This window comes from Carassius auratus, chromosome 12 (genome assembly GCF_003368295.1).
Source record: "Carassius auratus strain Wakin chromosome 12, ASM336829v1, whole genome shotgun sequence".
Classification (NCBI taxonomy): Eukaryota; Metazoa; Chordata; class Actinopteri; order Cypriniformes; family Cyprinidae; genus Carassius; species Carassius auratus.
Window position 1 is genome coordinate 19,585,930 of NC_039254.1, and position 26,025 is coordinate 19,611,954.

General features: G+C 35.8%; 2 protein-coding genes across 2 annotated transcripts in view; both read left to right on the forward strand.

Moving 5' to 3' along the window:
* Nucleotides 1–26,025, forward strand: part of LOC113112088 (integrin alpha-X) — a 60,740-nt gene that overhangs the window by 22,023 nt on the left and 12,692 nt on the right. The window contains exons 18-21 of the mRNA XM_026277481.1: nucleotides 11,121–11,252; nucleotides 11,357–11,427; nucleotides 11,555–11,696; nucleotides 11,930–12,028. Of these exons, the coding sequence (XP_026133266.1) occupies nucleotides 11,121–11,252; nucleotides 11,357–11,427; nucleotides 11,555–11,696; nucleotides 11,930–12,028 (444 nt within the window). The remainder of the gene's footprint in view (nucleotides 1–11,120; nucleotides 11,253–11,356; nucleotides 11,428–11,554; nucleotides 11,697–11,929; nucleotides 12,029–26,025) is intronic.
* On the forward strand, nucleotides 21,575–25,940 carry LOC113112090 (uncharacterized). The gene is made up of 2 exons (XM_026277483.1): nucleotides 21,575–23,050; nucleotides 23,103–25,940. The coding sequence occupies exons 1-2, from the start codon at nucleotides 21,884–21,886 to the stop codon at nucleotides 23,112–23,114; spliced, it is 1,179 nt and encodes a 392-aa protein (XP_026133268.1). The 5' UTR covers nucleotides 21,575–21,883; the 3' UTR covers nucleotides 23,115–25,940.

Genomic DNA, 26,025 nt, shown 5'->3' on the forward strand with positions numbered 1-26,025 from the left:
GGAATTTTCTTTTGTGAATTAATGCATACTCCTCCCAGGGGAAGTACACTATACACACCAAACTTGGTCTACATTAAGAAAAAACATTGAGGAACTTAAATTGCGAATGAATTTTGGATAGCTTGAACGGTTTTGTCGTGGTGATTTTTTGAAATAACAGTAAAAAGTGAAACATTAATCGTCTTGTATTTTTAAATTGCAGCTTCCAAACCTTTAAAAAACATTTTTCATTTAGAAAAACCAGTGATTCTGAGGAAGTATGCATAGTTTCATGAATTTACAGCACTGTATGATTAAAAGAAAATTAAAAAAACTGTCAGATATCTCAACTCACTCTGTCCCTCTGTTTGAGGAATGTATGTGTGCTGACTGTGTGTGTGTGTGTGTGTGTGTGTGTGTGTGAGTGTGAGTGGGGGAGAGGTGTGAGGTGTGAGGTGAGTGGCAGACAAGACAGGGAGAGAGAGAGGGACTTAAACATCTCTTTAATCACCAGAAAAAAATATTATTTTAAATTGTTATTTTTTTGTTGTTGTTGCTAATTGTGCTGTTTTCATTACAGCTTAAGAAATATCTGGAGGGCGAGAGCCCTATTGTTTTCCTTAGGATTATTATTATTATTATTATTATTATTATTATTATTTTTTTTTTTTTATTATTCTAATTTTTTTCTAAGGTTTCAGGGGCTTTTGGGGTCCTTAACATGCTCAAAAACTCTTGAAAATTGGCACACACCTTGGAACCTGCGGCCATTAGGGCCGGGCAGAGTCTGATACACGGGCGTGGCACAGGGGCTCTACAGCGCCCCCTGTAGTACCGAGGGCCATATATCATGCATACTTGCACGTATACATATGAAACTTGGTACATATATATAACTCATCAAACCAAACAAATTTCACACTGCATGTCATAAGCTCCGCCCAACAGGAAGTTGGCTATTTAGGGTTTTATGAAAAACACATGCTCTGGAATTTGATATACTCCTCTGAGGAACTCCACCCGTTCACCACAAAACTCGGTGAACACGATCTCAAGACATTGGGGATGCTAAATTGCGAAGAGATTATTGATATCTCGAACTGTTTGCCCATGGCGAGCGTGGAAATTATGGTGAGAAATGAGAAACAGGAAATGTCTAATAACATCCACATACATTTGCTGAATTTGATCAATCTTCATTGGTTTGTTCGTTGTATGATACCGATCTTATATATGTGACTATTAAGAGTCGACGTTATAGCGCCACCAACTGGCAGCAGGAAGTGAGTCATTTTCAAAATGTTTTGAATTCAGCATCTTATTTTTACTCGATTTACTTAAAACTTCATCAGAATAATGACAAAACACGGCCGATGTAAATCTGTTGTGGGGATATTGCTATCTAATATGGCGTTGCCATGGCAACGTGTCAAACTTGAATGTTCTGTTATGGTGAGTTTGAGGCAGACAACAACCTCAGATTTACATGAACCTCAAAACACATATCAGTATTAGTGATAGCTAGACAATGGCGAAAGCTTTTAAAAGGGCATGAAGGAGGCACGCTATAGCGCCACCTTTTGTCAAAAGTGGGTTCGTTTTAGCTACAGACACCAAACTTGGTACATAAATTGTTCTTATCAAGATGGACAACTTTCTAATTCACAGTCATCAGCTACGACCAACAGGAAGTTGGCTATTTAGGGTTTTATGAAAAACACATGCTCTGGAATTTGATATACTCCTCTGAGGAACTCCACCCGTTCACCACAAAACTCGGTGAACACGATCTCAAGACATTGGGGATGCTAAATTGCGAAGAGATTATTGATATCTCGAACTGTTTGCCCATGGCGAGCGTGGAAATTATGGTGAGAAATGAGAAACAGGAAATGTCTAATAACATCCACATACATTTGCTGAATTTGATCAATCTTCATTGGTTTGTTCGTTGTATGATACCGATCTTATATATGTGACTATTAAGAGTCGACGTTATAGCGCCACCAACTGGCAGCAGGAAGTGAGTCATTTTCAAAATGTTTTGAATTCAGCATCTTATTTTTACTCGATTTACTTAAAACTTCATCAGAATAATGACAAAACACGGCCGATGTAAATCTGTTGTGGGGATATTGCTATCTAATATGGCGTTGCCATGGCAACGTGTCAAACTTGAATGTTCTGTTATGGTGAGTTTGAGGCAGACAACAACCTCAGATTTACATGAACCTCAAAACACATATCAGTATTAGTGATAGCTAGACAATGGCGAAAGCTTTTAAAAGGGCGTGAAGGAGGCACTCTATAGCGCCACCTTTTGTCAAAAGTGGGGGGGTTCGTTTTAGCTACAGACACCAAACTTGGTACATATATTGTTCTTATCAAGATGGACAACTTTCTAATTCACAGTCATCAGCTACGACCAACAGGAAGTCAGCTATTTTGATTTGAATGTGTATTTTTGAGATTTTACAGTTGTGAATTAATGCATACTCCTCACAGGGGAAGTACACTATACACACCAAACTTTGTCTACATGAAGAAAAAACATTGAGGAACTTAAATGTCGTGGTGATTTTTTGAAATGACAGTAAAAAGGGAAACATTAATTGTCTTGTATGTTTAAATTGCAGCTTCCAAACACTTCAAAGCATTTTTTCATACAGAGATCAAATCATTCTGAGGAAATATGCATAGTTTCACGACTTTACAACACTGTATGGATAAAAGAAAATGTAAAAACTGTCAGACTTCTCAACTGACATGATCTCACTCTGGCCACTCTGTCTGTGTGAGGGAAGGGAGGGGGAGAGGGAGGGGGAGTGTGATGGGGTTGGTGACTGTGAATTTTTGGTGACTGACAGTGTGTGTGGACTGTAGGGAGGGGCTGACTGGCAGAGAGAGAGAGAGAGACCTAATTATTCCTTTAATAATCAGGAAAAAAAAATCTGTATTTTAAATTGTTATTGTTTTTGACGTTGCTAATGGTGGTGTTTTTTTTCCTTTCATTACAGGTTAAGAAATCTCTAAGGCCTTATCCTTTTCTGACAGTTTTAGGGATTTAAAAACATCCTAAGAATCCTTATTAGTGCTGCAAATAATAATTTCAAACTCATTTGATACTGACCTATGACATCCTGTGACGTGACATGACATTTATTAATCTCATGGATGTAACAATAAAACTCTTCAACTGACAGATAAAGCTGCAATGCAAGCAAAACTATTTCACAAATGCTTATAGGTCATTAAAATCATTACAAAACACTAATACATTATTTAAGGATTTGGTAACACTGTAAAATAATGTATAATTTGTTAACATTAGTATATGCATTGGTAACACTTGATAATAACTGCACTCATTAGCTAAGCATTAGTAAATAGTTCATGATTATAAAGCCTTTTCCCTTAATAATAGTCATTATTAAGCAGTAATACATCTATAAATAAATTGTTCTTGGTTTAAAAGCACATATATTACAAAGGAGATTAAAGTCTCAGTTGTCTTATTAAATAAATAAATAAACACAACCCAGTTTGATTCAGAATTCAGAAATATTTATTTCAAGATGCAATAAAAGGAAACTGTACACTTGAATAGCTCTTTTATGATGGTTTGAGGAATATATCTTCCAGATAGTACCGCCGCTCCCTATATGCAGAGTATGCAGTCTTCGTAGGGCACCAACTCCCAGAGGGGGCACCATCCCAGTTGCTCAAAAAAAAAAAAACAAAAAAAAAAACAAACATGCGCCATTCTCCCATCCGCGCTCGCAACCGCTCACACCTCATGTTTGTGGCTGAATGTTCGTAATTGATGGATGGACATCTATGCCTGGGTATGGGACATCAGCAATCCGGCACAGAGAAAAGAAAAATAAAGAAAGTAAAAAATAAAACAAAAACAGGCATAAAGTTGGCTTGACATTGGACATTCGAGAGTCTCAAATTTAGGGTCGGTCTCTAAAGTTACATGTGATATTGTTATACACTTTTCTAACATCAGTAGCATTTGAAGAGAATAACTTACAGTCATAAAAACAACTTTAATTGTTCATCTAGGTGACAGCTAAAATGCACAATTAATTTGAAAGTTTGATATTTATTACAACAAACTGTAAGTCATATGTAAATTATGCTACTTTTTCACATGGGCTCAAATGCAAATTTGAAGCTCAATAGCATTTGAGAAGAAAGACTTGCAGTCACAAAACAATTGTAATGTGTTCATATAGGTGTCAGCTACAATGCACACCTTATACATTTTTTATAAATATAAAAATAAAGTGTTACTAAAGTTATATATATTGTTCTGTGTATGTGATTTCAAAGTCTAGATTGGTCGGATTAACCCTTTAACTGCCGCATCCCTTAAAACTTGATTGTCAGAGGGTTACTGTAAATGCTTATGCCCGCTGGGCACAGTTGTCCCGATGCCACCGGGGTGGCATTGCACTGATGTCTTGAGCCCGACATCGCTGCTTGCAGCTATATTTTAATTTATATTTTATCCTATTCCTTTAATAAAACAACTTTAATTTTTGTTATTCATAAACTGTACTTTATTTGGACAGATAACTTATTGGGAAAAATATATTTTTCTGTAAACGGATTAAGAAATTGTTGCATGTTTAGTAAAACGTGAAGAACTGTATAATTTTGTTGCCATTATTTAGGCCTTATTATCCTAAAACAAGATACAAATAAATTAAACCTGACAATTTAGCTAAATCTTTGAAACTCTAAAAAATGGATGGATTAATAAAACATCCTCAGGATTAAACTCAAGTTCTCTTATTATAATCTATAAAATGCACTCAATGTAAAAAAGAGCTTCATTAATTGACAACTTAAGTGATTTTAAAGTGAGCCCTCTTTACTTGCTTTTAGGGCTGGGTGATATGGCCTAAAAAAAAATCCCTGATTTTTTCAGAAATTTATGAATTAAATTGTTTTTAAAAGCAATGTTCAAATGACAAACACATTTTTAAAAACAAGTTTTAATATAGTTCTTTATCATTCATTTACCAGTCAAATTTATAACTGAGACAAGATGATAAAAAAAAAAAAAAAAACATTCAGGTTAATCGATAAAATCGATTTATCACCCAGTCCTACTTGCTTTCATATAATTTAATATAAAAAATTGCAGCTGCATTTAAATGCAGGTGTGTAAAATATGTGCAAGATTTTCACGGCGCATGTCAGAATCAGAATCAGAAAGAGCTTTATTGCCAAGTATGCTTGCGCATACAAGGAATTCGTTTTAGTGACATAAGCTTCCAGTGACATAAGCTTCCAGTACACAGATAAGCATTTTTAATAACTTATTTTTGCACCGCGGAACGTTTCTCACTGGATGAGTTTCGGTGGACCGATTATACTGGAGCACCAACTAGCGTTCGCATATCACCGCAGCACATCAAGCCTCAAGTATCACCTCAACGCAAAACATATAGCAGCTAGCGTGGACTTTACACTTTATGTTGAACTATGTATTATTTTGTTGGTGCAACAGTTTATGTTGAACTCGTTATTGTTTTGGCCAAGGTTATTGAGAGTTGGACTTAGTATGTTATGGCCTCTGAAGCAACAGAGAGATGTTTTCTAATAGTCAGTGTTTCCAATGTTCTGAATGTAATTGACAGTATTGTGTTTTACTTAAAAAACACTTTACAGAAGGTTCCAGCACCTATAAGCTTCCTGAATTTCTGAAATGTACTATTTCTAAATTGTTTCTAAATATGCTATTGCTACACTTCATGGCAAAAATTGCACTGGTCTGCTAGACTTGGTTGAACAAAAATAAACAATATATTGTTGCTTAAGCTTATGTATTCAGTCATTATTCAATGGTATACTATAAATCCATGTGAAAAAAAAAATTACTTCTCACTGTTCTCAGGTCAAATAGTTATATGCGATTAAAATGGGTTTAATTTCGATTAATTAATTACAAAGCCTCTAATTAATTAGATAAATTTTTTTAATGTAGTCCCGGCCCTAATATATATATATATATATATATATATATATATATATATATATATATTTAGGCAAATAAATAAGTGTATAAACAATTGTGCTTTAAATGATAATGGAATAGGATTGAATAAGATGCAGGGATGTACTAGAATGGAGGGGTAATAAATAAATATAAGGATATTGCACATTTTTTTGCATAAGCATAAGTGGGGAACATTTAACTGTTCATGAGGTAGATTGCCTCATGTGTGCGATGTGCAGCATTTATTCTTAATGGTTTTATCTTCATTACAAATCTTGTTTGGTTTTATTTTGGATAATTGCATGCAAAAGATTATTTACAATGCATATGCAAAATGTGAATTAATATTCATATTCAAGTGTTTGTTTATTTATGTGCATTAATTACAGGGAGGTGCCCTCTCATAACTTTTACAATTTTTACCTGATAATGAATTTACTTAAAATTTTGGTATCTCACATTAAAAATATATCTACAGAAAGCTTGAAATGTCTTTTAAACTAAAACAAAAGCATTGTGTAATCTGTCAAAGTTGCATTTCTCTCATCGGAGAGAGCCAGCACTGTGAATTTCATCTTGCAGCTGACAAGAAAACATTTCTTTATTAATAAATAATTAAAATGTCTCACAATTATTAGGCTACTTCTGCATGTGCTTTGTTGCAAACTTAATGCATGTGCTTGAGAGCGGAATATATTAAGATTATAAGACTTGATTAAGTACATTTTAGATAAACCTCTTATTAGTTGAATATAACAAATGAATGACTAGAAATAGAAAAATCTTATGTGGGGGCAGACCATTTTTTAGAGTGTATAACCAATACGATGAGTCCTATCTAAACCTGCTCAGCAAGTTTGAAACCCCCTATAGACACTGTTCAGATGAAAGAGCAAGAGATTCTTTATCTTGACCCCTACAAGATATGCATAAATACCCCCCAAAACACCAACCCCCTCCAGCTGAACTGAATTCATTTTGTTTTTTGTCTGAAGGAACAATGTGTTGTCATGTTACTGTGCTGGAACATGTATGCACTCACAGCAGCCTTACTCTTTGTATTCATTATTTTTTCACAGCCCATATTATTATTTTCACAAGACCATAATGATAATAACAAATTCTCAATTGATAATTAATGATTATTTTACAAAATTCATTGACCAAGCGGAATCCTCTGCAGCTGCTCCGCCTCACAGCGAGCGGGACTCTGCTAACCATCACCATCTGCAGTTTGACTTTACTAAATCAGATTGAGGCGAATACAACTTATTGATCATGAGCCCATCATTAAGCAAGGCAGGAAAACATTCATTCTACCTGAAGGCAGACATATTTCATTGAGCTAATGCTATTAAGTAAAGAATTAAATAGAGAGAGAGAGAGCGAGAGCGAGAGAGAGAGAACCTAGGCTAGGGCTATTTTTAAACATGGAGCTTATTATTCTGAAGTACAAATCCAAACACCAGAAATTTTATGCATTTTATGAATAATGAAATGTTAGGAAAAGTATGCATTTTATTTATTCACAGGCTATATGGTTGAAATAAAATTTTAGTTCACAACTTGAAGTTTTTCAAAAATGTTTTATTGGCTTACGTTTCATAGAACTTCATATGTTATGCTCTAAAATCCAAGCCATTTGTAATTACACAGTATTTTCAACTCCTAAATCATGAACTTTTAAAGTCACAATTCTATAATGGTCAAATTTACTCCAGCCGATGGCATTTTTTAATGAAATTATTTTATTATTTTTATTTATTTTTTAATAATTGTAGCCTACATAAATAGGTGAAACAAAACTAATATTTGGATCGTCCCTTATTTTTTCCCTTATATTCTTAAATAATAAACACTTATTTTCTACAAGAATAAACATGACAACATATTATTAATTCATAGAAATAATGTAAGCAATTACAACCTTTTTTTAAACTTGAATTTAAATACTATTAAACTTTAAAATCTCAAGGAGTTTAAAAATTAAAAAGGGTAAAATGTCACGTTGCATGTTAAATAGCCTAAATGAACTTGGGTTAACAATATAATTAGAACTAAAATTTGTAAATGTATGTATTTATTTATTTATTTATTTATTTATTTTTATTAACAATTCCTGTATAAAATGGGACAGGAACCTTTATATCAAACATTTCTAAACCGTTCACAGCTAAGCAATGCAGGAGGCGGATCTGTGCCAGAGCACGTGAAGTGAAGTCATTTTCAGATGCAATGAAAAAAAAAAAAAAAAAAACCTGGATAGCCTAGATTAGGCAAAGGCTCTGTTTCGAAGTATATTATAATTATAATTCCTGTTAACCCAGAGTGACACTTTTTTTAACACGCTGAAAAATAGATTACGTTTGTCAGAGGAAAAAATATGTAAATCATGCATAATTTGCATTTTCATGGATTAATCACCTATTTTTGGTCGCTGCATTTATTTTATTTTTTTAACACGCTAAAAAATTAATTTAGTTTGTGAGAGGAAAAAAAAAAAAAAAGTATTTTATTACATTTAGAAACTATAACGACTGGCCTAATGATGTTAGAATGTACCAACAGGATATTTTCAGTTCCCTTCACTTTACCACAAATCCTTTAAAGGTCCCCTTCTTCGTGATTCCATGTTTTAAACTTTAGTTAGTGTGTAATGTTGTTGTTAGAGTATAAATAATTCTAAAGCTCAAAGTTCAATGCCAAGCGAGATATTTGATTTAACAGAATTCGCCTACAAAAAACGACCCGTTTGGACTACAGCCCTCTAGTTCCTGTAGTAATGACGTCACTAAAACAGTTTTTTTGACTACCCACCACCCACATGAATTCACAAACAGGGGGGCGTGGCCTTGTTGTGCTCCGATGGAGAAGAAGGAAGAGCTGTTTGTTTTTGTCGCCATGTCGTTGAAACGCTGTTTTTTTCATCTCTGAGTCCAATCACCTTTGGGCTTCCCAGGAACGCTGTACTTTGAGATTAATGGTTACAATTTATGTTTAACTCGGTTCCTGAGTTAAATATGCACATGTAAAACTATGTGCAGCACATTTTGCTGAGGACAGCTTCCTCAATCTCAATCAGTTTAATGCCGGATTCGCACAAAGATTATTCTTGAAAGATGGAGCAGTCCCCTCTTTGTCTGGACCACAACTGGTAAGTGTATTTTATCATTTAAGTTGGTGCGTTTAACAGTTTCTGTAACTTATTACACAAAGGGCAACGCTTTTTAGCTTTGTTAACTAGATGGTAGGGCTGTGCAAAAAAACAAATGCGTTTTTCATGTGCATCTCGTTAGTAAAAACGCTCCTGTGACTATAAATACATCTCCAGCACATGCGTTCTAGCCCAATCACATTACCAGGAGGGCAGCCTGCTCTCAGCTGGTGTCGAATCACAACACCGGAACCGCTGGCCCAATCAGAACTCGTTACGTATTTCTGAAGGAGAGGCTTCATAGAACAAGGAAGTCATCAGCCCGTTTTTATGACAGTGAAAACAGCAGTATACAGATAGGTGAATTGTGTGAAAAATACTGTTTTTTTTTACACGTGAAACATGAACACATGTTATATTGCACATTGTAAACACAATCAAAGCTTCAAAAAAGCGCGTAAAACGGGACCTTTAAATTTAAATAATTTACCGGAACAAAACAAGAATTACAAATAATAAATTCAAATGGATAAATATAATTGCTGTATATAATAATATTGGCTTAGCTATAAACTAAAAAATTATAATAAGAAGAAGAAACATAAGGTAAGGTTGGGCTTTCTCATTCTCTCACTCGGGAGAAATCCAAATGTTTCCATATTTGTGATGTTGCATATTTGATGCTTAACCATTATTCATGAGATAAAATAGGCTTTGTAGTTCTATGTAGTTTTTTTTAAAGATGTTACAATGTTATATCATAATGTTATTGGCTTCCTCTCAAAATCAAAAAAAAAAGTTATTTATTTTTTTTTAAATTATTATTATAATGAGAGAACTGGAGTTTAAACTTGAGGATATTTGATTAATCCATCCATTCTTTAGAGTTTCAAAGATTTAGCTAAATCGTGCAGATTTAATTTATTCATTTCTTGTTTTAGGCTAATGAGGCCTAAATAATGGGAACAAAATTATACAGTGCCTCACATTTTACTTAAATAAAGGAAATAATTCATAAAAGATGTAACAATTTCTTAATCAGTGTACAGACAAATACATTTTCCCCAAGAAGTTATCTGTCAAAATAAAGGACAGGTAATGAATAACAAAAATGCATGTTGTTTTATTAAAGTAATTTTAAAATATAAATTAAAATATAGGCCTAATAAATGAGAATATTGACATTTTGCATATTAATCCATGCATCCTAGCTCACTAAAATAGGCTAACCCTTGTAATGCTTCGATGCAAAGTAAACCACAATTTCTTTGAATAATATAACACATAATTCATATTATATAAATAATACTGCATAGCTATTAAATGTGTCAAATGTAAAATATGATTCAAAACAATGTAGCTTAGAGAAAATATCAGCACAGGCTCATAAGCTTGACATTTATCCTGCTTGAATTTGTTATAAGAAATTCATATTACTTCATAAGTACCACATTTTCATCTGTGAATATTAATTATTTTAACTACAGTGTTTTTCTTTCATTTTCCCTTACTACAGTCGTCAAATGTAACACATAAGTGAGGCAAAACTGACGTCTATTTGACGTCTATTTGCCTTTTTTTGCAGATATTTTTATACCAGTTTCCTGCAATGTGCTATCAGATTTTCTTTGATACCCTCCACCTCCCTGAACTCCACCTGTCTAGATCTGCTATAGGATTTATGTATGCCCACTGATGCAGCAGCAGCATATTTCCTATGCACACAGCAGCATGTTGGTGTATCTGTTGGCACTACCAATAAAAAAAAAAAAAAAAAAAAAAAATATATATATATATATATATATATATATATATATATATATATATATATATATATATATATATATATATATATATATATAATTTTTTTATTTATTTATTTATTTATTTTTTATGAGAAAAGATACCAACATAAAAAGTAAAAAAAAAAAAAATAATAATCCTTTAATTTATTATATTGCTTGTCTTGTCCAGGCTTGCACAGAGGATCATCTCAACCCACTGCTTAATGAATTAATGATCACTTTTGAGGGTCTGCCCTCCCGAAGCCTAGAGAATTTACAGCCTGTTCTCTTACCATGGATAAAAAACACAACATTGTGGATGGTAAGAGATGTTTCATATTCAATTTTAACTTGTTACAAAGTGTAAATAGTGTGATCAAATGTACAGTATATGACACAATATGTGCACTTTTAATCATATTACAGTTAGATTATGAAATGAACTGTGGATCAGACAACCTTTGTGTTGACAACCTCAAAATGGACTTTAGCTTTGGGTAAGTGAATGGTATAAAGTTTGTTCATTTCTGCATCTTGAACATTCCCTCTGGCTGGACAGTCAATTAGACTTAATCTAAAATTAGTTAATTTTAACCATGCATCTCTTTTGTTTCTCTGATTCAGATCTGCTAACATAGAAGTTGGGATAATGCAGGAAATCAATGTGACAGTATTTGTTGAAAACACAGGAGAAAACTCATACAACACTCATTTCACCCTCAACTACCCCTCTGGACTTTCCTACAGGAGAATTATGTCTCGAATGGTAAGACAGGATGATGTCCATGGCATGTGGGGTTAAATACAGCAAGAATAGCTGATTATTTAACATAATGTTTGAACATAATTGAGTAATTTTAATAGTTTACATCTATACAAATATTTTCAAAATAAATGTCCATCTATTTTCCAAAGCATTTGTATTATGTAGGGTCATGTGGATGCTTAGAAAAGGATTTTGCAGTATTTGTTTTTTTTTTTTTTTTTCTGTTTGAACAGGGCAGAGTGAATTGCCTTTCTACAGATGGCATGCAAGGAATTTTATTAGGGGAGACCATCTGTCAGGTCAACAAACCTCTTTTCGCAGGAAACACTTCTGTGAGTCAAAATCTGTGTGAACAGACACAAATAGATATAAAGAGGTCTAAAAGTCTGAGACCAAAAAAATCTACTTGGAACTTAGAAAATAATGCATGGTTGAGTAACCCTATAGGCTTCTTCAATGAAATATCAGAAAGACACCCAGTTTTCAATTATTCATACCATAAAGGGATTCAATTAAATTCAGTTCAATTCAAGTTTATTTGTATGGCACTTTTCACAATATAAATCAACGCAAAGCAACTTTAATATAAATTATGTTTCTACAATATTTAGTATTGGCTAATCAGTAATGTGCATATAGTTAATGTGCATATGGCAGAAATGTAGGGAAAAATCAATTAAAGTCGTAATCAAACAGATGATGAACACTATTAACAGCAATTATTATATGATGCGAACTTTTATCAAAATTGTGTAGTTTTTGTATGTTATTAAAGGTTAAACATCATCTGAAGGGTTGGCATCTCTTCTCAGGTGTTCTGGATCCAAACTGGAGCTTGTGTAAATCCTAGTTACCACAAGATGTAAATTCCATGGCAAAACAGAGACATAATTAGAGTAGCTGCTATTCCAATCAAAGAATAATAATGTGCATTTGATCATATATAACTGTCGTCCAAAATTATGAGATGCATTATTTCAATGCTTGGCGAAAGAGACGTGTTTTTAATCTATATTTAAACAGAGAGAGTGTGTCTGAACCCCATATATTATCATGAAGGCTATTCCAGAGTTTGGGAGCCAAATGCGAAAAATCTCTACCCCCTTTAGTGGACTTTGCTATCCTAGGAACTACCAAAATCCAGCATTTTGTGACCCTAGGAAGCATGATGGATTGTAGCATGGTAGAAGACTAGATAGGTACGCAGGAGCTAAACCATTAAACATGCAATGTCTGAACTGCCCGAAACTTTGCATGTTTGGTAAGAGTCCTGACCTGAAGACATTTACATGCTGATATTCACTTATAAACATAGTGCCACCTGTTGGCAGCAGAAGGGGCACAAATACATATATATATATATATATATATATATATATATATATATATATATATATATATATATATATATATATATATATTTTGTTTGTTTTTTTTTTCAATGTTACTTCACTTTTTTTTTTTTTTTTTTCTTTTTTTTTTTTATATTTACCTTTTTGTAAGCATATGGCCCAAACGTTCTCTGTTGTCCTATGGCCACCGGGTGATAGTGAGCACGGATGCGAGGGCTCTTTCATCGCTGCTTGCAGCTTTAATTGGGGCCCAAGCACTGCAGTGCGAGGACCCTATTAGAATTGCTCCGTTTATTATTGGGGCCCGAGCAATGCAGTGCGAGGACCCTATTGGAATTGATCCGTTTATTCTTCTTCTTCTTCTTCTTCTCCGTAATGAAGCGCATTTTTAAGGGCCTAAACATGCTCCAAAACTCATGAAACTTTACACACGCATCAGGACTGGCAAAAATGTACATATGATATAGGTTTCAGAAGTGGGTGTGGCAAAATGGCTCGATAGCGCCACCTGTTAAATTTCAACGGAGTGCGCCTCGAGCTGTGTTTCACGTACATTCATGAAAATCGGTACACACATGTAACACACCATTACCTACAAAAAAATTATCTTGGTACAAAATCCCAAACCCAACAGGAAGTAAGTTATTTTGAATTTACTGTATGATTTTTGTGCAGTTTTTTCCATTTCCATGCCTCGTACTTTGACGAACTCCTCCTACAGTTTTAATCGGATTATCTTAAAATTTGGTGAGGGTCATCATAAGACCTTTGTGATGTTAAATTACGAAGGTTTTGAGTTTTCGTCAAGGGGTGTGTCCCTGGCAGCCTGACAAAGTTCGATGTTTCGCCATGAAACGGGAAGTTGCTGTAACTCAGGCATGCAATGTCTGATCTTCCCCAAACTTCACACGTGTGATAGGTGTTCTGTCCTGAACAAACACCCATGACCAAATTCAGTTATAGTCATAGCGCCACCTGCTGGTAACAGGAAGTGACAAGGTTAACACTGTTACAGACTCCTAGGAACAAATTAAAAAGTGTAAACAAGTGTTAAATAGATTGGCAACATTCTAGATACATACTTATACATGCTAGTATAAAATTAAATAGGCTGGCAACATACTAATACATGCTAGCAACACTTAGCTAAGTGCTAAAGCATGCTAATAATGTAGTGAAAAGGGAAGTTGCTGTAACTCAGGCAAGCGATGTCCAATCTTCCCCAAACTTCACACGTGTGATAAGTGTTCTATTCCAGACAAACACCTATGACCAAATTCAGTTATAGTCACAGCGTCACCTGCTGGTAACAGGAAGTGACAAGGCTAATTCTGTTATGAACTTATAAATTAAAAAGTGTCAAAAAGTGTTGAATAGGCTGGCAACATGCTAGAAGCATAATAAAACATGCTAGCAACACTTAGCTAATTTTTAAAGCATGCAACAATGGCATGTTTTATAAGAGTCCTGGCCTGAACACACCTAAAGGCCAATATTCAATTATAAGTATAGCACCACCTGCTGGCAACAGGAATAACTTATTACATACTAACTTAAACATGAGATGTCTGATCTGCCTGAAACCTTGCATGTTTGGTAAGAGACCTGGCTTAAAGACATTTACATGGCGATATTCAATTATAATCATAACGCTAGAGCTGTAGTCAAGTCCGGCTTTGTCGAGTCCAAGTCAAGTCCAAGTCCAGGACTAGTCGAGACCGAGTCAAGACCGAGTCCAAAGAGGTTCGAGTCCAAGTCAAGTCCAAGTCCAAAAGTTTCGAGTCCAAGTCCAAGACCGAGTCCAAATGAGTGAAAAAAGGGTCCTATTCAAGACCACATACTTAACTACTGATAATGTTTGTGATGCGAGAGAAAGCATATCTCCTATTCTAAGAAAATCATTTTACATTATTATTTGTAATGATCAAAAAGCATGTGCAAAGTAACAACTCTGTAGGACAGGGGTCTCCAAACTACATCCTGGATGGCCAATGTCCTGAAAAGTTTAGCTCCAACTGGCCTTAAAACACCTGGAAGATTAGTGTGTCTAGTAAGAGCTTGATTAGGTTCAAGTGTGTATAATTAGGGTTAAAGCTAACAGGGGCGTTAAACAAGATCCTGGGCCCTATGCATAGGCAGTCCTGATGGGCCCCCATGGCCCCCACCCATGAAAATATCCAGGTAAAATAAAATATATTTCAGATTCATACTTTTCAAGGGCCCTCTCTTCCTTTGGGGCCTTGCTATTGAGTACTGGTTTTACCCCCAGTCCGACCCTGGGAGCTAAACTTGGATAAACAAACAAAGTTTGGAACTGTAAGGTCAAATAATTTGTATGTACTTTATTTTTTGTTGACATTATATCTGTGGTCAAAAATGTATATGACTATGCCTAATTGGCACAGTGCACAGACACACGCAAAGCTCAGGATATGACAAATGCACGCAGCAAGGCTAGAATGGATACGTTTGGCTCTACTGGGCATGCGCACATAAATACAGCAATTTTTGTCATACTGTGCTAGTGTTTGCATAGACTAGTCGAGCACTGTCGGAAACAATCGACTACTCCAGCATGTATTAACCATAATGCATACGAAGTGTTTGCAAGTACGACGTGAATTTTAGAATTACAATATTGCGTGGAGCTGTTACTATATGACCTTATCTATGTTGCATGTAAAAATAAAATAGGCCTATGTAATGTAATAATTAGGGTTGTGCCTGAAGCCGAATACCTTATTCGGAATGGCACGGATAATGGCTTAAATTCTGCCTGAATACTCGGCTGAAGCTGACACAGTCTGGTGTTTGCTAGATAACAGGTGAGCCAGGGCATCAGCGCCAGAAGAGAATGAATGTAAACGTTATGAGTGAAAAGCGTGCAAATCAAACACTGCATTGTTGTCGCCTCTCTGTGCATCTCTCAGAAATCAGAGCGTTGCAAGAGTAATTTTACCTATAATAATACATCATAGCTACACGTTATATTATTTGTATATATTTAAAAGGCAAATATTGAAAGCTTAGGCTACCATGATACGAATGAATGGAATAAGCACAGCGCGCTCACCAATCAAATAGCCGCGCTGCGCGTCTCAGTCTCTCAAAAACCAAATCAGTTCTCTCTCAAAAGTAGGCTAATAATCAACATAGATATGAATACATTGTCTACTTGTCCTACATGTTTGCATCTTTATGTTTTGCTGGTTTGCGCGGAACACACACATCTGTTTAGTGAAGTTCATTAACATTAAGACTCGCTTAAAGTGTTCTGCGTAATGAGAATGTGTGCATTGAATGGATTCAGTCGTGTTCAAATGATCACTATGACACGTTTGTCATGACATCTCTCTGCTTGCATGATAAATATTATTTTAGAAATTAATAATTAATTCAGTTTAACACGACATACTTGTTCAGTGATAACTACGAAAAAATATATAAAAAGTCATAACAGTCTTATCAAGTAACTGTAGGCTACGATGTTGTATCCGAATGCAGATAGGAAAAATTTTGTGATTGTTACAGATACAAATACTGGCTGTTACATGAAAATGTAAATATGTAATGTCATATATAAAGTTTTTAAAATTTACATATTTAATTGTTGCATAAGGCTATACATTAATACGCGTTTATTGATTAAAAAAAAAAGGCTATCTAGGTGTAGACGTAAATAAAACACAATCTAACAGGTAGAAAATTAAATTAGAAACATCTAAACTTTTCAGGTCGCAGTAAGTGCACCACTGGTCATGCACATCCTTTCCCGGAACAATACTGAAAGCTAAGGCAAGATGGAGAAACAGATGATCATAGTTGTACAAGGATAGCCATTTTTTAAATGAATCTATTAGCAGAGCTACTGCAAGTGATTTTAAGTGCTGGACTTCCATTTATTCTTTGCTGAAACTTCTGCGTCATCATGGAGAGCGGGTCATGGTTGCCCAGCAACAGCAGACGCCACTGGAGCGCGAGCGCAGGCTACAGAGTGCTTTGGAAAGAGCGGCGCGCCTAGCGTTTTCCACACAGTTTCAGTCGCGACATCATGCAAATGTGGTTTTGTTTTGAAGGAGACATTTTTTTATTTTATTTTTTTTGCTGGACTCGGTCGAGACCAACTAGAAGACTTGGCGAGTCCAATGGCCAAGTCCGAGACAAGTCCGAGTGCAAATTCAACGAGTCCGAGACAAGTCCGAGACGACAGAAAAATGTCTCGAGTCCGGACTCGAGTCCAAGACCGGACTCGAGTACTACAGCCCTGCATAACGCCACCTGTTGACAGCAGGAAATGTGGCAAAAATATTTACTATTTTATAAGCATATGGCCCAACATTCAGGGTTCCTCCTATGGGCACCGGGTGGTGGAGAGCCAGGGTGCGAGGGCCCGTTCATCGCTGCTTGCAGCTTTAATTTTCATTGCATCTGAAAATGACTTTGTGCATCACATTCACTCCACATGCTCTGCCCAGAACCTGCCTCTCGCATTGCCTAGCTGCGGACAATTTAAAAATATTTGATATAAAGGTTGTTGTCCCATTTTATACTTGATTTAGTTTTATGCTAACATGCAATCAAGGTCTTAGGATAAAGATTAAAGTTCATTAAGGGTATTTAAAGGTCCCATTTTTCGCACTTTTTTGAAGCTTTGATTGTGTTTACAGTGTGCAATATAACATGTGTTCATGTTTCGCGTGTAAAAAAAAACACATGATTTTTCACACAATTCACCTATCTGTATACTGCTGTTTTCTCTGTCACAAAAACGGGCTGATGACTTCCTTGTTCTATAAAGTCCCTCCCTCAGAAATACGTAACTAGTTCTGATTGGGCCAGCGGTTCCTGTGTTGTGATTCGACACCAGATGAATACAGGCTGCCCTCCTGGTAACGCGATTGGACTAGTTTTGAGAAACAAGTGGGCAGGAGCATGTGCTGGAGATGTACTTATAATCACAGGAGCATTTTTACTGACGAGATGCGCATGAAAATCGCATCCATTTTTTTGCACAGCTCTAACATACAGTTAACAAAGCTAAACAGCGTTGCCCTTTGTGTAGTAAGTTACAGAAACTGTTAAACGCACCAACTTAAATAATAAAATACACTTACCGATTGTGGTCCATAAACAACGCCTTCTCCAGACAAAGAGGGAACTCTTTAATCTTTCAAGAATAATCTTTTTGCGAATTCGGCATTGAACTGATTGAGGAAGTTGTCCTCAGCAAAATGTGCTGCACAAAGTTTTACATGTGAATTATAATTTTCGGGAACAGAGTTAAACATAAATTATTATTATTACCAATAATCTCCAAGTACAGTGTCCCTGGGAAGCCCAAACAAAGATTATTGGATTTCGAGATGAAAATAACAGCGTTTCAACGACATGGAAAACACAAACGCAGCTCTTCCTTCTTCTTGGTCGGAGGGCAACAAGACCACGCCCCCTTTTTGTGAATTTATGTGGGCGGAGGTTAGTCAAAAAACTGTTTTAGTGACGTCATTACTGCAGTAACTAGAGGGCTGTAGTCCAAACGGGTCATTTTTTGTAGGCGAATTCTGTTAAATAAAATATCTTGCTTGGCATTGAACTTTGAGCTTTAGAATTTTACAGATATTAATTATACTCTAAAAACAACATTACACACTAACTAAAGTTTAAAACAAGGGATCACGAAGAAGGGGACCTGTAACATGCATTGTGACATTTTACGGTTTCAATTTATAAACTCCTTAAGATTTTAAAGTCAGTTCAATAGTATTGAAATTCAAGTTGAATCTAGTATAAAAAGGTTTTAAATGCTTAAATTACTTATATGAATTAATAATATGTTAGCATGACTTTTTCATCATATAATTTTTTTCCGAGCTGTATTCATTTTCCAAAATGAAGCACACACTTTTTTCTTTTTTAAATCTATGAATCACTCGCATATCTCCTACAAGGGGGATTGATTTATTTATTTTATTTTTTTGGGCAAGGTGCCACTTTAGGGAGTCAAAAAATAATTACATCATCATTAGAGTTGCCAGTTAACTCCAGAAATGGAAAATAAGGTGTTAAGGGCTAATTGAGATTCTTTCTTTTATTCTTTATTTAGAATGTTTATTCTTATAAAATAAGTGTTTATTCTTTAAGAAATTAAGGTAAGGGACGATTCAAATATTTGTAATGATAATATATTTTTAATAATATAGGCCTATATCTGCCTGCAACCAAAAACGTTTTGTTTTAACAATATAGGCTACAGTTATTCTAAAAAATAAAATAAAATAAAAATAAATAAAACAAACCATCGGCATGAGTAAATTTTAGCAATATACAATTGCCTACAATATATATATATATATATTTGTTACTTTCTATTTAACAGCATTAACTTTGAACAATTAACAATAAAATACTTTTTTTTTCAGGTAGACTGAATGTTTTCCTGCCTTGCCAAATGTTGGGCTCATGATCAATGAGTTGTATTCGCTCAAACGGATTTTGTAAAATCAAAACTTGCTGACGATGAAGCTGGGTCATTCAGCGCTCACACTCACTGTAAAGTGGGAGCAGCTGACAGAGGGTTCAGCTTGGTCTTAAAGCCCTCCTCAAACGCCTACAATCACAAATAACAATGATTTTCGCAAAACATAATGATTAATTATCAATTGATAATTTGTTATTATTATGGTCTTGTGAAAATAATAATATGGGCGGTGAGGAAATAATTAATACAAAGAGTACAGCTACTGTGAGTGCAGGAATATTTCAACCCAGTAACATGATTAAACACATGCCGAACAGGCCGATTTCAGTTCAGCTGGAGGGGGTTGGGGTTTTTGTGGGGTAGTTCTGTATAGTTTGTGGGGGTCGATATAAAGGTGTGAATTTCTCGCTCTTTCATATGTAGATTGTCTTATGAGGGTTTCAAACTTGCAAAACAGGTTTAGATAGTACAAATGAACATGTTTTATATGCTATTTTAGATTTGAGAAATGCACATGCATTACAGACATGACAAAAAACATTTTGGAGTTTTTGGAGACATTATATATGTATTATGCTTGCCGCAATAGACTGTGTTGACGGTGTTACCGGTTTTAAGCTGCAACACCAGTTATATTTCTTTCCCACCGAAAAAAAAAAACATTATAAATAATTTAGTTCAAAAGAGAGCATACATTATAATTAAAAGCTCAACACATCTACAATGCTGCTTGTCAAGAGACATTTACATCACAGATCAGCATACAGCATCAATTCTTCTCCCTGTGCGGCGTCTCATTAAAGATGACACATTTGCCCCATCGGATGAGGATGGACAACTGACAGCCAACCTGAAAGCTGGCATCATGTCTATTTAAGATGAGAAATATAAAGCTCTGCCAGAAGCAAGCTGGCAGCTTATGTGCAAGACAACATTCTTGGACCCGTACTACTGGTGACCACGACCCGAATGTTGAAGAGACGAAGAAGATAGGAAAGCACAGTCAATGCACCCTGTGAGAGAAGAGGGAGAACAAAATTAGGAGGAAGCCGACGTCAAGCCTAACCCCCCCAAAAAAAACAAATCTCTTTAAACACCGTTAATGTAAATTTATAGTGTTTTTTTAAGAGTGCTGACTTGTGGTTTATGAAAGTGAAAGTGAAGTGACATTCAGCCAAGTATGGTGACCCATACTCAGAATTTGTGCTCTGCATTTAACCCATCCAAAATGCACACACACAGAGCAGTGAACACACACACACACACACTGTGAGCACACACCCGGAGCAGTGCACCCTGCACCTGCCACTCTTCCTACAACCACATACACACACACACACACACACACACACACACAATGACTATTGCACTACATTTCCCACAAGCACCCTTACTTGCACTCTGATTACTCTCCAGCTGCAGCTCATTGGATTTTAGTATTTAAGATGCCAGCTTTCTTGTGTTCATTGCAAGGTCTTCACTGCATGAAAAGAGGTGTATCTGTACTAGGAAACTCCTGTATACACCACTGATTTTCGGAAGTATCTACTAGTTCCACTGAGGGTAAACTTCAAATTCCACCAACTTAGGAAACTCCCGTAATGATACCAATTCGGATGTATCTTGCTGAAGGGATATCCCCGTGGTATATGCAGCCATTTGTTGCCATGGCAAGTAATCCCCTGAAGAATGTTGTCAGGAGACATTTTCACACCTCAAGAGCCCTTTCACTTCACACCTTGACACACCTCTGCTGTCCTTATTGGTGTTTTTTCTCAACATTGATTGTTGTTTAAATAAAAAAAACACCCCAAACCCTGACAACTATTGGGACAGAGACCTGTAAATTTCCTGATACTAGTATTTGATTGGTCACGGTTTTCATTTAGCCCAACCCAAGCCCTCATAGCATAGTGGAGGTTCTTCATCCGGTCTGAGTGAACGCTGGCGTGTGTATCGGCCGCTGCTCTCCGGCATTTTTAGACTTTTTTAAAAGTTTTAAAAAGTTTTTTTTTTTTTTTTTTTTTTTTTTTTTTTTTTCTGCAAATTTTTAAACTATTTTAACGAATTTAAAAGGATTTGAAAAAGGACTGTCCTCACAGGTTTGGAGACTAAACTCACATCCGTTCTGTTTATTCTGCTGTTTCCTGCGAAAGACGCGAAACAGGCTTATCTCAACTGGTTCTTGTCGTCTGTTCATGGTTTGGAAACTATGCAACTGACTTCTCTGCCGTTCTTGTCAAGATCTTCACGAAAGGACGCACACCAGGGTGATACCACCTGATTCCTGTGTTTTGTTCGTCCATGGTAGGATTGAATGTCCACTATTAACTCTGGATTGCGAGCGGAAAATGTAAATGTTATCCCTTTTGTTTTTCTTGATGTGTTTGACTCTCCCTGCTGATCATCGTCAATATCAATCAGATTTTCTCTGTCTGCCTGCATACTCAGACCATTGTTTTATCTTCGATATGGCTTTATACTATTCATCATCCGACTTGCTACGTTTAAAATCCTCGTACCGCCTGCCAGTCGGAGTTTATAATCAATGTGCTGCCCTGGGAATTACGCGTCGACCACGGTATGTGCATCGTGGATCACGTCGCTGTTATAGCAGTTTTCAGATGGCTTCTTCTGACAGTCATGTTCCAGTCATCTGGTCTTCTCGTCGTCATCAACTGAATGATCTAAATGATGTAAAACGCGGTGTTAATGTAAACAATCTTAGCGTGTTAAAATACACTGCCAGTGTCCCGTTGGAAAAGACTGAAATCACCTCCATAAAAATGGGTCTCTTAAATGCACGATCTATATCTAACAAGGCCTTTATTTTGAATGATTTTATGATGTCATGTTCGCTTGACTTTTTCTTTATTACTGAGACTTGGTTGAATCCTGGTGATCAGATGGCTTTGGGTGAGTTGACACCACCAGGCTGTGACTCTTTGAACTCTCCTCGGACCGCAGGACGAGGAGGTGGGGTTGCCACTGTTTTCCGTAACACTTTTAAATGCAGACTACTATCCACACAAATCTATTCGAGTTTCGAGGTACAGCTACTAAAGATTGATACTCTGGATTCTTTTTTCTGTGCTTTGGTATATAGACCGCCCAAATGGAATAAGGATTTCATTCAGCAATTTTCTGATTTTCTCTCTGGTTTGATGTCTCGCTGTGATAAACTTTTGGTCCTTGGGGATTTTAATGTCCATTTATGCTGCCCATCAATGCCATTGGTTAATGAATTTCTTTCTCTTATTGAGACTTTTAATTTAACACAACATGTTTTTGGTTCTACTCATATGAAAGGTCACACATTAGATCTTGTGTTATCATTTGGTATTTCAGTATCAAATCTGGAGGTTTCAGATGTAGGTATTTCTGACCATTATTCAGTGGTATTCGATGCTGTTTGTTCTTATATCTATCCAATCTCTTCTCAGCCTTTACATTATGCTAGGTCCATCAATTCTACAACTGCAAACCTTTTTTCAGAATTTTATTTATCTCATGTTACAGACAAAATCGATGGAGAGGACATTGAGGTGCAGGTTGAGGTTTTTACTAAGTCTTGCACTTTTGCTTTAGATTGTGTTGCCCCTCTTAAACTAAAGAAACACAAGGGAATCTCTCAACCTTGGCTAAATAATGTAACACGCACTTTTAGAAAAGAATGTAGAAAAGCTGAACGCAAGTGGAAGAGAGATAAACTTCAAATTTCATCTGAAATGTTAAAAAATTCTTTGGCTAACTATCAGAAAGTAGTAAAGGAGGAAAAAATGAAATTTTTCTCTAAGGTAATTTCAGATAATGCAAACCGGCCAAAAGTACTGTTTAACACAATTGATTCCATTTTAAACCCCCCAAGGAATGTCATGAGAGATGCCACACAAGAAACTTGTGAAGAATTTTTATTGTTTTTTACTCAAAAAATTGAGAAGATCAGAAGTGAAATTGTACCTTTACAATCCTGTTCATCAATTAATCCTGCGCTGTCTAATATTTTTTCAAACTTTGAACCGGTTTCCTCAGCGCAGTTAGCAGATATTGTCTGTAAAATGAACGGAGGTAGTTGCAGACTGGATGTTCTACCTACTCATCTTTTTAAAGATGTTTTCTCTACTGTGAGTTCTAGCCTAACAGCTATAATTAACAGCTCTTTGATGAGTGGAGTAGTACCTAAAAGTTTCAAACATGCAATTCTTCATCCCTTGTTAAAAAAACCTAATTTGGATCATACAGTCCATAACAACTTTAGGCCAATTTCTAAATTGCCTTTTATTTCCAAGATTTTAGAGAAAGTGGTCTATTCGCAGCTATATTCATATCTGAATACTTATGATATTTTAGATACATTCCAGTCGGGCTTTAGGACCTGTCATAGCACAGAATCTGCACTGCTCAAGGTCACTAATGATATTTTATTATCGTTGGACTCCGGATCACATGTTGTTCTGGTTTTATTGGATCTGAGTGCTGCCTTCGATACGATAGACCATGAAATTCTTCTCAATCGGCTGGAGTGTTGGGTTGGTGTCCAGGGTATAGCACTACAGTGGTTTGCATCATATTTAAGAGACAGGACAGTTGCTGTGAATTTGGGAGACTTCTCTTCCACATTGGCCCCTTTAGTTTGTGGTGTCCCTCAGGGGTCGATTTTGGGACCGTTGCTGTTTTCTCTTTACATGCTTCCTCTAAGCGCTATTTTTCGGAAGTATAGTATTTCATATCACTGTTATGCAGACGATCTCCAGTTTTACCTTCCTGTGAGCTTAGATAAAACCTGTTCACTGAACAAAGCACAGGAATGTTACAGTGACATTAAACTCTGGCTATCTAGCAACTTTCTCCAATTAAATGAGAGTAAAACTGAGGTTTTGATTGTAGGCTCTCCCGTCTCACCTGCCTTTCCTGATCATTTAGGATCCTTATCCCTAAAGACTGCGAATCATGTAAAGAGTTTAGGGGTTATTATGGACTCATCACTTAACTTTAAGAAACAGATTGGTGCCGTTGTTAAAGGTAGCTTTTTTAACCTGAGATCAATTGCTAAAGTAAAGCATTTTTTATCCAGTAAGGATTTGGAAATTGTGGTTCACTCCTTTATCACATCTAAGCTTGACTATTGTAATTCTCTATATATTGGTCTTCCCCAGACTTTGCTTGCCCGCTTGCAGTTAGTGCAGAATGCAGCAGCAAGGCTGTTAATGGGGGTGAGAAAGAGAGACCATATTACTCCTGTACTACAATCCTTACATTGGCTTCCGGTCAAATTCAGGATTGATTTTAAAATTCTCTTGTTTGTCTACAAGGCGCTGTCAGGCCTTGCACCCCAGTACATCAGTGATCTTATTGTTCCTTACTCTCCTTCTAGAGTCCTTAGGTCTACCGATCAACGGCTTTTAAAGGTCCCTCGTTGTAGTCTAAAATCAAAAGGAGATCGAGCTTTTTCTGTAGTAGGTCCCAAACTCTGGAATAGTCTCCCATTCCATGTGAGGTCAGCTCCATCGGTAACAACTTTTAAGTCCTATTTAAAAACGTATTTGTTTTCTTTAGCTTTTGAATAAGTATGTTTATTTTATTGTATGATTTTAATTTATTAATTTTGTAAAGCACTTTGGGGCAGCGTCTGTTGTTTAAAAATGTGCTATATAAATAAAGTTGCTTGCTTGCTTGCTTGCTAGTGACTTGATTGGTTTTGGCCAGCTATATTAATAAACCATAACCACCCTACCCACTATACAACCCAACCCCCTCAAAAATGGAAAACAGAATGGATTCAGAATTTATTTTTATTAAAATTAAACCAAAACACTTAAAGCATTAAATATATAAATAAATATATAAATAAAACTATAGGAACTGTACAGGGGGAAAAAGTACTTTTATAAAATTTAACCAAACACAAGCAATATTATAACAGTTAGAGAAAATAAAACTAAATAAATCTAACCTAATAAGTATACAAAGAATAATATAAAATAGAAGAGAATAAGTGAAAATGTGCAGTTTGTGGTGCAGTTATTAAAATTGCAAAACCAGTGTGGTTTAGTTAAAGTTGAAGAAAGGAAGGTCCATCATGTCCATTTCCATCAGCCTTAACACGCTGATGATGCAAAATAGTGTAGCGCATGTCTGCCTCCAATCTGCGCTGAGGATGTGAGATGGAGACCTCACAATCAACGCTGGCCTTCCATCAACAATGGCATCCTCCTCGTCAGACATCAGGTCTACTGTTGCAGTCTGCCAAAGCTCCATCTCTGCATCGGTTTGAACAACCTTGGACCTGGAATCCAGCAACTGCAAAACACACAATGTGTTAACCACTAAAAACACAGAGAAATGTATCAAAATCAGGGCCGGCCCGCGGTATAGGCAAATGCTAAGGGCGCCAGTCATCCATAGGGGCGCCAGAATGAGTGAGTGATTTATTTATTTATTTTTTATTATTTTTACATATTTTCTTTTTTTTTTTTTATAATAGGCTACTATTTAAAAA